The 11,187-nt window shown below is 37.9% G+C and overlaps 1 protein-coding gene across 2 annotated transcripts in view; it reads left to right on the top strand.

The window, feature by feature from the left end:
- tgfbr3 (transforming growth factor, beta receptor III) overlaps positions 1-9,715 on the top strand; it is a 146,106-nt gene extending 136,391 nt beyond the window's left edge. For both annotated transcript variants that reach the window (XM_066663695.1, XM_066663696.1), the window contains exon 17: positions 3,464-9,715. In XM_066663695.1, the coding sequence (XP_066519792.1) occupies positions 3,464-3,582 (119 nt within the window). In that variant the 3' untranslated portion in view covers positions 3,583-9,715. The remainder of the gene's footprint in view (positions 1-3,463) is intronic.
- The last annotated feature ends 1,472 nt before the right edge of the window (positions 9,716-11,187 follow it).

The following is an 11,187-nucleotide window of genomic DNA, read 5'->3' on the forward strand; positions in this document are numbered from 1 at the left end:
TGTATGACTTAGAAAGAACCATCACTTTATATTCCTAACTATATATTAGTACCAGAATCCTCTTTAGCTGCTACTTCTCTGGGAAGATTTTACATTAGATTTTGGAACGTATTAGCTGTCATTCAGCCACAAGATCATTAGTTATTTCAGGATATGGTGCTGGATGATAGTTCTGGGTCATAAACCCCACTGCTGCTCTTCCCAAAAGATTTGTATGGTGCTTCATCATTTCATAAGATGCTCTTCCTCTGTTCTAAAGCCCTATGCTGGGGGGGGGGGGTTATTTTTCCTCAGCATACACTGCACAATGTCAATATGGTCCTGTGCGGCTGCTTCAGAGCACTCCATTTACCGTGTTTACAATTGTTAACAACATATTGTCCAACCTGTATTCACATTTACAAAACCCGAAACACAATTAGTACAACATCAGTCAGTTGTGAACTACACCATTAACACAATTCATGTTGTTTTCACAAAATATGCAGTCCATTAACATGCATTCAAAATGCTAAAAAAAACCTTTTTGTACATACCAAATTTATGGATCTTCCTTGTCTCATTTACAAATGCTTGCACACAGCAATGCCAGAATTGGAAACCTAATGTTCAAAACCTTAGATACGGTAAAAAACAGCTACTTCTGGAAAAACTACAGAACATAAGCAAAATATGTAGTTGTTTCCAGGAATTGTACTGAATTGACACTGAATTGTAAACTACAGTGGATGCCGTAACGTCTCATTTTTGCTGGTAATTTGACAAATGGAAAATAATGCTGTTATTGTAAACTGTAAGTATTTTGACAGTCGATGATTATGCTATGATTGATTGTATGTTCCTCTTGGATAGAAAATGCGTGCTAGTGCTTTAATTACATGATTTTGAGGCACGTTTGCCATGTTTTTATAGAGTAGTGTATGTAGGGAAAGTATTGTTTGCACTCTGAAATGTAGAGTTGGAATTTAATGAACAAAATGTGGTTTTGAGTAGAAAATTAACTTTTTAATTAATTTGGCATCGTGCGTTGTGTTGATGTGTTAAGAGTTTAGAAAAAGTGTCTAAGGTATTGGTAAATGCTTGTTAGCAATTATTTAAAAATGTCATTATGTTTTTATTTTGTGGAGATTATTCAAGCTGTGATTTTATTAGTTTTAATATGTTTCACAAACATAAAATTTTCAATAATTTAAAAGCAACGTAGTTGCAGATCCAAGTGAACAGTGTAATAATTTATATGAAGCTGTGAAAAAGTAATTTATTGTAATAACCAGAATGATAAACAGAGCTGTAGATTCTATAATATTTGTGGATATGAGAACAAAGTAGAAGAGCTGTAGAAACATTAATTAAACATTAATTAAAGAAACATTAATAATCAATACATATTTTGAATATAAATGTATAACTATAAGAATACATTAAGAATGATGAATTCACTAATATAAATAAAAATATAATCAGCAGAAATGTCTATTCTGGCAAGAATTGAAACATGGTCATAAAACATATTCAATAATACTTTCAAAATACTTTGCAGCTTCTGGTTTATAATTGTCCTAACAGTAAATAAATAAATAAATAAATGAATAATCATCATTTCAGTCATTTCAGTTATAGATGAAATGATGATGTGCATTTTTAAATGCTAGCTTGTCAGGAAATGTATAGGGCAGCATGTGGAGATGTGAAGAGGAGGAACAGGAGGAGGAAAGGATGAAGATTGAGCTCACACACTAAAAGCCAGGCTACAGTTAGAAGAGCGGCCTTTTTTAGCTCCGGCTGCTTGGCAGCACATATCTGGCAAACATCAGCGGCATAGGGGCCTGAGAGGGGGAACCAGACAGATTGAGGGTCCTAACACGCACACACACACTGACACACGCACACACACACAGGCAAACAAGTAGAAATTTTCCAAGCATTATTGCAGTAATTAGAAAAGGCCTTCTCTTTCTTTTTCCCTCTCCTTAGTTTGGTCTCTGGTCTCTTTCTGTATCCAATTCTCTCTCTCCCTCTCCCTCTCTCTTTTCTTATTGTCTTTTTTCCTCTTTTTTTATCCCATCTTCCAAAAACACACTCACTTTCTATTTTATTCTTTATCTACTCTGTTTTTGTTCACACATATTGTGCTAGGTGGTCAGGCCATGGCTAAAGCATGTATTTTCTGTAGCCTGTGGCTTTGTGTCGCTTTGGTTAAAGTGGTGTGTTTAATACCGCTGAAGCGCTGGGCCAAGAATCTGAAACAAACAAAGAATCCAATGTTTAGGATTCAATCAGAAACACTTCAGTCTCTCATCAGAGCTGATTTCAAATGGAACACATGTAAATGCTTACTTTCCACACACTGCTCTCACTAGAGAGAGAGAGAGAGAGAGAGAGAGAGAGAGAGAGAGAGAGAGAGGGGACCTACAACGACTCAGTGAGTATGATGGAACTGATATTTTAAGGTGTGTCGTTATGGGTGCAGGGGCCCATAACAATGCTGTTAATATTTAGTTGTTGTGTTTTAATAGTGACTCACAGTAAATGTTTCTCATTACAGCTGTTGTCAGTGGTTCCAAGGATCACTGATTTCAAAACTGAACATTTTAATAAATGAATCATCTCACTGGACACCCTCACTGGCCTTGAGGTTAGAGAAGGGAGCGGTTCAATTCCCGGGACCGGCGAGAGAAAATTCATTAATGGCTGAAGTTCCCTTGAGCAAAGCCCCTAACCCCCAAACTGCACCCCAGGCAGCCCCCTACTCCGGTTGTGTGTGTGTTCTCTGGTCCTAGTGTGTGTGAATAATTGAAAAATGAGTGTGTGTTTGTGTGTTCGCTGTCACAAATGGGTGAAATGCAAAGAAGCAATTTCCCTAAGGGGATCAATAAAGGTGTTTCTTCTTCTTCTATTTCTTGTCTCTCTGTCTGTCTGTCTTTCTCTGTCTCTCTCTCTCTCTCTCTCTCTCTCTCTCTCAGGCAAAGAACATGCAAGACATAATGGGGGCACAAACATGCAAGAGTTTATTAACACAAAAATTTAAGGTAGATAAATACAGCTGAGGCGCAGTAACATGGAGGCAGATAGTAAACAAGCAAGACCACTCAAATGTGCATATTGTTGATGTTAGGATATAAATCTTGTATCTCCATTTTAGTATTTAGTTATTATATCTCCATTCCATTCTGAATGAGCCAATAGTAACAACCCAAATCTTGATTGTAAGGGAGGAGGTACAAGGCTTTATTTACAACAGCAACAATGTACACTGAGCTGCCAGCTTAATAGTGTAGTTTATTTACTAACCCTGTGCCTTGTCACCTACCACACCTACCTACCAGGTGCACTAGGTTTTTAGATAGTGGCTGTCATTTGTTTTTTGTTGCACAATTAATCAACGCATCTGAAGTGATACTAACATCTCTCTCTCTCTCTCTCTCTCTCTCTCTCTCTCTCTCTCTCTCTCTCTCCCACTCAGGTGATTCAGGGAGAAGGCAGCAGGTTCCACATTCTCCTCCTGTCTCTGAAAACAGCAGTGCAGCCCACAGCATTGGCAGTACCCAGAGCACCCCTTGCTCCAGCAGCAGTAATGCATAGCACCACCTCCTTATCCTTGTACATGTGGTCAAACCCTCTACGCCCATGTCTACGCCTAATTTCCATGTGGTCACACGTAATTTCCCCAGGGCTCTGCTGATTTACCAATGACAACACATCTTTTACATGTGACCAGACCCACTTTTTGGTCACACCTCTTTCATTTCTGGTTCTTGTTTACCCTTGTTTACACCTGATCACACCTCATTTATCCCAGACCACACCTCCTTTTAGCTGAGACTTGATCTCTGCATATCCACACCCTTTTTACCCCTGGCCACACCTTATTTACCCTGAACCCAGTGTCTTTTATCTGTGACCACAACTCCTTTACACCTTTAATTCCTTCCTTGATATCATCAGCCTTGGACGCTTTTTGAAAGTCGAGGATGGCTGAGTGAATTTTGTAGCATACAGCAGCATGTAACTGGTTAGTTACTTTGGCGTGGAGGTGGACGAGCATCACTCGAGAATGCAAGCACCAGAAATATAGGCTTTGGAAGACAATCTTCCGAAATGTGGGATGAAAGATGATGAACGTTGGTGAGGAGCCAGCCAGTTTTTACACGCTGCTTTTTACAAACGAAAAAAAAAAAGAGAGACTACAACAGAGAATTTTGTTTTTACCATATATGGGTGGGAAATGTCTGTACATAGAAAGCTTGTTTACTCCAATCATTCTTACTGTGTGGAAGCATCTGGAAGAACAGCCTGCTAGGCCGAGGCTGAGACTCCATTCTGTTGCACAATGCTGTAGCTATTCAGAGTGCCAAAGCAAAGCTCGTTTCTCAGAAAATTGTGGCCAATCACTAATTAGTGCCATGTCTGTCTGGTTTCGGGGCAGAAATAATCCAGAATCTAAATGAAAAATCTTGTAAATCACTTATGAAACAAACTTGCCTTTTTTTATGCCAAAGTGCTTCAATGACAATGACAAATAATCATAAGCATCAGAGCGTGCTGCAGAACTTGTTTGGCATGGTCCATTGATATATTTTGATATTATAAGTTGCATATATCCCATGCTGCACTAAAAGTGGCCGTATGCAGTGATTGTGACTGGAACCTTGGGGCCAAGAATGGGCTCAGTCAAGAATGATTGGTGTAAATATCTTAAAAGAGGCATTCTGGTTTTGTCAGATAATACCTTTTCTATATAAATGTATTATAAAATAAAATATATTTTTGCTAAAAGTTTATATAAAGAATTTTTTAAAAATACTAAAATTATTCGCATTATGAATGCGTTTGTCATTATCTTAATGATATAGATATTTCAAGCTATTCTCATAAACCATGTATACAGCATCATTTTCTAATATAGAGATAGTATAAAAATAATATTTTATTAGAAAACATTTAAGAGTCTATTTATTTATTGATGCACGTGCATCAGCTGTGTACAACAACCTGGCTTTGACAGAATAGATTCAAATAAAAGTACAGATCACGGTTAATAATAGAGCATCTCTTATAATGACAATGACACTTACAACAGCTCTGATATGAGTATTATTAACTACTTTGCTCTTGGGGCTTCATAAGCTACTGGCAATAATGTATACCTGTTACTATTGGATCACTGATAGACTCTATAGGGAGTGAACTTATCTGGGCATTATATCAAAAATCAATGCAGTTGTTTAGAGAGGAAGTGGTTTATGTTTGTAGACGTATCCACTGACCACCATGCCTTTTACACACTGTTGCTGTATATAATCAAATTGATATAATTTGTATTTCCAAATCACGTCTGTTGTTAAATTGGACAAGCTTTAAAGAACACTGGCAAAAATCCAGTGTTCACGTACAACTCCTTTCCTAAATATTTAACATTGCAGTTCAATTTCAGTGTATTATTATGTAAATGTGAGCAGCCACTCTGTTGGGAGAGAATAAATAGCCGTCTCACACTGCTTTCAGCGTCCCTAAATCATCCCCAAATATTATAGCAGAACACTTTTCTTTGCCCCAGTTTTCAATGAGGCATTTCCAAATCCAAATGGTCTCCGGAGCACCCGGAGGAATCCCACGGACAGTCGATACACTGATCAGCAATAGCATTAAGACCTCCTTGTTTCTGCACTCACTGTTCATTCCCTTAGCTCCACTGACCATACAAGAGAGCTTTGTAGGTCTCCAATTACAAAATGTCCATATGTTGCTCTGCATGCTTTGTTTGCCCCCTTTCACCCTGTGCTTCAATGGTCAGGACCCCCACAGGGCAGGTTTGATTTGGGTGGTGGATCATTCTCAGCACTGCAGTGACACTGACATAGTGGTGGTGTGTTAGTGTGTGTGGCGATGGTATGAGAGGGTCCACTCATTGCCCACTCTAGTAGACACACCTACTTTTTTGGACACAGGATGCTGCCCACAGAACGCTGTTTGTTAGATATGTTTGACTGGTGGACCATATATCAGTCAGGTTAGAAAACTCCAGCAGCCCTGCTGTGTCTGATCCATTCCTACCAGCACAACACACACTAACACACCTCCACATCAATCGCTTCAGCGCTGTGAATGATCCATCATGAATATCATGATACCTGCTCTGTGGTAGTCCTCTGAGGGTCCTAACCATTGAAGCACAGGATGTAAGAGGGCAATCAAAGCATGCAGAGCAACCGATGGACTACAGTTTGTAATTGTAGAACTCCAAAGTGCTCCTGTATGGTCAGTGGAGCTGAGAGAATGGACAGTTAATGTAGAAACAAGGAGGTGGTCATAATTTTATGGATAATTGGTGTATACTGTCAGCAGATTTTCTTAATATTCTTAAATAATGAACTTTCTGCTGAGCCTGTTAGAGAAATATTTATGGCTGAAAATTTGTTACATAAATGTCATTTGAAATTATAAATGTTTTACCTAATTTTGCTGAATTGTGTGCTACCATTTCTCGTTAGCTTAAATGAGAGTTTAGCTGGGGTTCTCTAAAGCTTGTCCAACATAGCAACTGTTGCTGTGACAAAATCCAAACCATAGATATCGCAGTGTAAATGTTTCTAATAACAATCGTCAATGTTGAAACCAGTGTGCCTCGCCAATACCTGTAAAAATCAACCTACACTCTGAGGAATTTTACAGCTTGTGTATTAATTTTAACCCACTGCTTGTCAATGTCCAGATTTTACACTAACATTCCAACTGATACAAAATCTGCATTGTTACTTCATTACTGGTGTATATTTTGTTCTTTGTTTTCAATACAGGGACATTTACAGTTTTAAGTGTCCTTTGAGCTTTTTTTTGCTTATTGTATGTGATTTGTGTTGGTTGTGTGAAGACAAAGCAAAGCCAAAACTATCCCACCGTCAAAAGTATACGTGAATGTTGAACTATTAAAAGTGCCTTAACTCCAGAATCATGTATTGTTCAGTAGAGTTAGTGTATTTTTGTTAAAAAAGAAGGGAACTTGGTTTAATTTGCTTTGTTTGGATGTGAAACCCCCATAAAGTCTGTGTGTCTGGGCAGATTTTGATTTGTATCTCATCATAACCGCTAGAGTCTGTGTCGCTTGCTGCAGAATCAGTAGAATGTATTTTGTTTTGAAGCTTTTACGTCAATGTAAACTTGTATAGATGTCTTCAGAGAGAGCAAACAGAGTATGACTATATATATTTGTGTACAAAGTTATATTTTTTAAAAAATAGTATGATGTAGAGCCAAGCTATAATTTGAGTCGCATACTGTGAATTTTTTTTTTCTCTTGGGCTTTCATCTATAAAATGTACTTACAGTGAAATGTATCATTTTGACAATCCATTGTTATGAGTTTGAGCTTTTCTTTTGGGGGATATATTCCTGTCCTTATGCATTTCTTTTGTTTCTGTTGAATGATAAAAAGCACATGCATCTGATCCATCCATAAAGCATCTGTCCCCATTTTAGCATGTTTATAATGTAAATGTAATCTCCCCATAAATGCAGTATAAGGCCAAAAGTTTATTGACACCTTTTTGCCCAGTGTTTTCTCTGAATTTCAGGGTATTTATTGGAAACTTGCTGTAGCAAAAGTTTCCACTCTTCTGGGAAGGGTTTACGCTGGAGATTGGAACATTTTTTGTAAGGATTCGATTACAATCAGCATCTTAAATATTAGTGAAGTCAGTTACTGATGCTGTATGATTAGTTCTGGAGCACAAACTTCACTCCAACTCGTCCCAGTGGTATTGGATAGAGCTCCATCACAAAAGAATATACTGATCCAATAATCCACAGCCTAATGCCGGGGGCTCTATAAACCTCTAGCTGACACTTGGCTTGGGGCATGGTGAAATTATTGGCAGCTGCTTCAGAGCACACAGACCCATTGAGATTATGCAGACTATGTGTGTGCACAGCTGAACATCTGTGTCCGCAGTGCGTGAACATTAATGTAGCAGAAATCATTCATTTGATTTGAAAAGGTGTCTATAAACATTTGACATACTGTGTATAATTCATATGAATGACAGGGAGTGTATTTGTTTTGCGTGTGTTTGTGTGTGTGTATGTATGTGTGTGTGTGTGTGTGTGTCCTGCTTGCATTGTTCTGTTTAACACCTATATTGTGATGTATGCATATGTTTAAAGCATTGCTGACTTGTGATGGAAGGCATTTAAAGGACAATTCCAGTAAGTTTGTAACTGTTGTGCCTTATTCAAAATATGTAATCAAAATCATTGGCCTGATATGATTTGATGAGAAATTTTGGAGGATTATGGATCAGATTTCTCACAGTGGAACTCTGAAATACTGTTAATACTAATGATCATTAATCTTTATTAACTTAAAGGCCAGCAACGACTCACTGTGCTTTGGTCAAATACAGAACATTACTTTCGTTTCTTAAAGTAACGTTGTGATTGAGTTGCTCAAGTCTTCAGGATCATCTGAGTCTGATTAGACCTCTGCAGGAGAATCAGCAAGAGCTAAACTAATTAACAATCCATTACTGACAATCAGACTGTCTAATCAGACTCAGATGATCCTGAAGACTTGGTCATCTGAGTCTGATTAGAAAGTCTGCTCATCAGTAAATCTCTGCAGGGTTCTTCAGTAATCATTGGTTACTGCACACATTATTTGCTTAATTCCATAAAATGTGTTAAATGTGTTTCAGTCTGTCAAAAAACAAACAAACACACAAACTAGTTGTGTTTATTTTGCTCCAGACTTTTGACCAGTAGTTTAAACTTACTGGCCACTATTAGAAACCCCTGCATGTATTTACTAACGAACAGCTGTAGAGTTAAAACACTGCAGCCCATCTGTTGGTGCAGGGTTAATCCTAGCCATATTTTTTTTTTATTCATATTCAGTGTCTGACCACAGAGTCTGTCTTGAGAGTGTATTTTTGAACGGTGGATCATTCTTCACACAGCAGTAACAATGACATATGCCTTATACCCTTGTAGCAGCACCACACACACTATGTTCGTGTCTGTTCTAAGCTGAAAATGATCAACCATCCAAAACATATGTGGTAAATGATGGTCCTGTGGTCAGAAACTAACCAGTGGTGAAAGGGCAAATAATTTGGGTATAATAGCAGATGAATAGCAGATGAAATAAGAGTTTGTTCTAGTACATTTCTGTAATGGATCTATAAGCAGATTGAAATGGAAATGTAAGTGGAGAGATATGATTTATTGTTACCCAGTGTGTCATCATTGTCCAGTTTTACTGTCTCTAACAACACCTTTCTCGTATTGTTCCAAGTCATATATCGTGTGTAACTTTCTCTTCTCTGAATGTCGGCTGTTATATCTACCTCATATTGTGTATGGGCTGTTTGAATGTACGAATGTGCTACTTGCTTGGTTGTGTTAGTGTGTGTGATTGGAGGTGTGTATATCTTAGCAGAGTATGATCTGTTTTGTTTATCTCCATTACATATATCACTGTATTGATCACTAAAGGCTGGATGTTTTATGACTGAATCACATATTAAAGGCCCTCCACAGTCACGGAGTCAACCCATCAGCTGTTAATGTGAACTCTAATACATTCAATGCAGCTTTCGGAAGAAGTCCAATCTGTTTCCGCAGCTCATGTTCCCGCTGTTTGTGAAGCTTTTCTCTTTGTAAATAGAATGTGCTGTAAATATGCATGCTATGTGAATGTTCTGTATATATATAAAAAATAAATACATTCTTATAATCTTGAACCTTGTATGTGCATCTGTTTTCCAAATAGATAGTGGGCCCCATGTCGTGCCCCTGTATGGCGTGTCCTTCAGGGAGTAGTCAACCTTTGGTTGTGATTTTTTTCTTTTCCTGAAACATCCTGAACTGTCTTCCAATATCCATAAATCTGCCTTATTGCATACCATAAGCACTCCCAGTGTTGTAGACATTGTCTCAGAACAACATATGCATTAATAATGTGTTAGAATTGGTTCTGGAATCATAACCGTGCAGTTATGCTTTGTCTCTGGGGTTGGGTCATTATATGATGCAGACCATGTGTAGATCCGGCTTGATGAGTACATTTATTACACACATACACAGTTGTGCCACAAGCTATACAAGACTTTTACAAGTGTTTGAGTAAGGTTAAACATGTTTGTACAGGAAACATGGAGAATACATAAATAAATAAATAAGATCCACTTTGACTGGTCTGTAATTTTGACCTGTTTTACTCTAGTTTTTACCACAATATCAGGAAAAGTTTACGTAACAATATTTAAAACACACACACATACACACAACACTGTTGGCATCGTTTCAGGAGACATTACATAGACTTCTATTCCTTTCATGGCTACTTACTCTACCCTAAATCATAATTACTACTACTAGTCTAAACTCAACCCTAATCCAACACTAAAAATACCCCTAATTTAACACTAACCTTAACCTGACTTCACTTCACAGTGTACATTTTACCTAATGAGGACATGTTTTTGACCCTATAGGGGAGAATAATCCCCAAAATGTAAATTTGTAAACATATGGTGGGCCCCACAATGTGATATATATAAGACACACAAACATATACACAGTTCAGTACTTTATTTGGATTTAACATAAAACAAAACATCATAAAACCGAAAATATAGTTCAGGGTCATTCATGATTAAGTTCACAATGTGCATTTTTCATGGATAAATAGGTTGGTTTTCATGGATCCAGATAAACAGGCTCTCTATAACTGCAGAACCACTCACATTACGAATCTCCATCATTGGCTGATACTTACACTCACAGGCACACACACATACATATTCTAGTAATACCGCTTGAGAATAGAGATGAAAAATAGTGCCCTGGCTGTGGGAGCACTGGAACAACCTTCTGATGACATCATCTCCAGCTTTGAACTGACCCGTCTACACTCTGACTACTGTGGGGGTGTATCGTCATGGAAACATAACGTCACATTTGCCAAAACCCACATTGTCAGTCTATCTGACTGGATCACATCACTGGCGCATGGCTTTGTACTTGCATGTTCCTCTGAATGCCAGTATAAAGAAAGATGTACCTTCAGCTTCGTTCATCATCTCATCTTCTCTCCAAGTACTGTTGAATATGACAGATGATTAGATCATGCTGAGATAAAAAGTGCTTTGTTTTCAGGCTTGTGTGAGGCCTGTATTCCCTTAGCTCCTC

This window comes from Hoplias malabaricus, chromosome 3, assembly GCF_029633855.1.
Source record: "Hoplias malabaricus isolate fHopMal1 chromosome 3, fHopMal1.hap1, whole genome shotgun sequence".
NCBI lineage: Eukaryota > Metazoa > Chordata > Actinopteri > Characiformes > Erythrinidae > Hoplias > Hoplias malabaricus.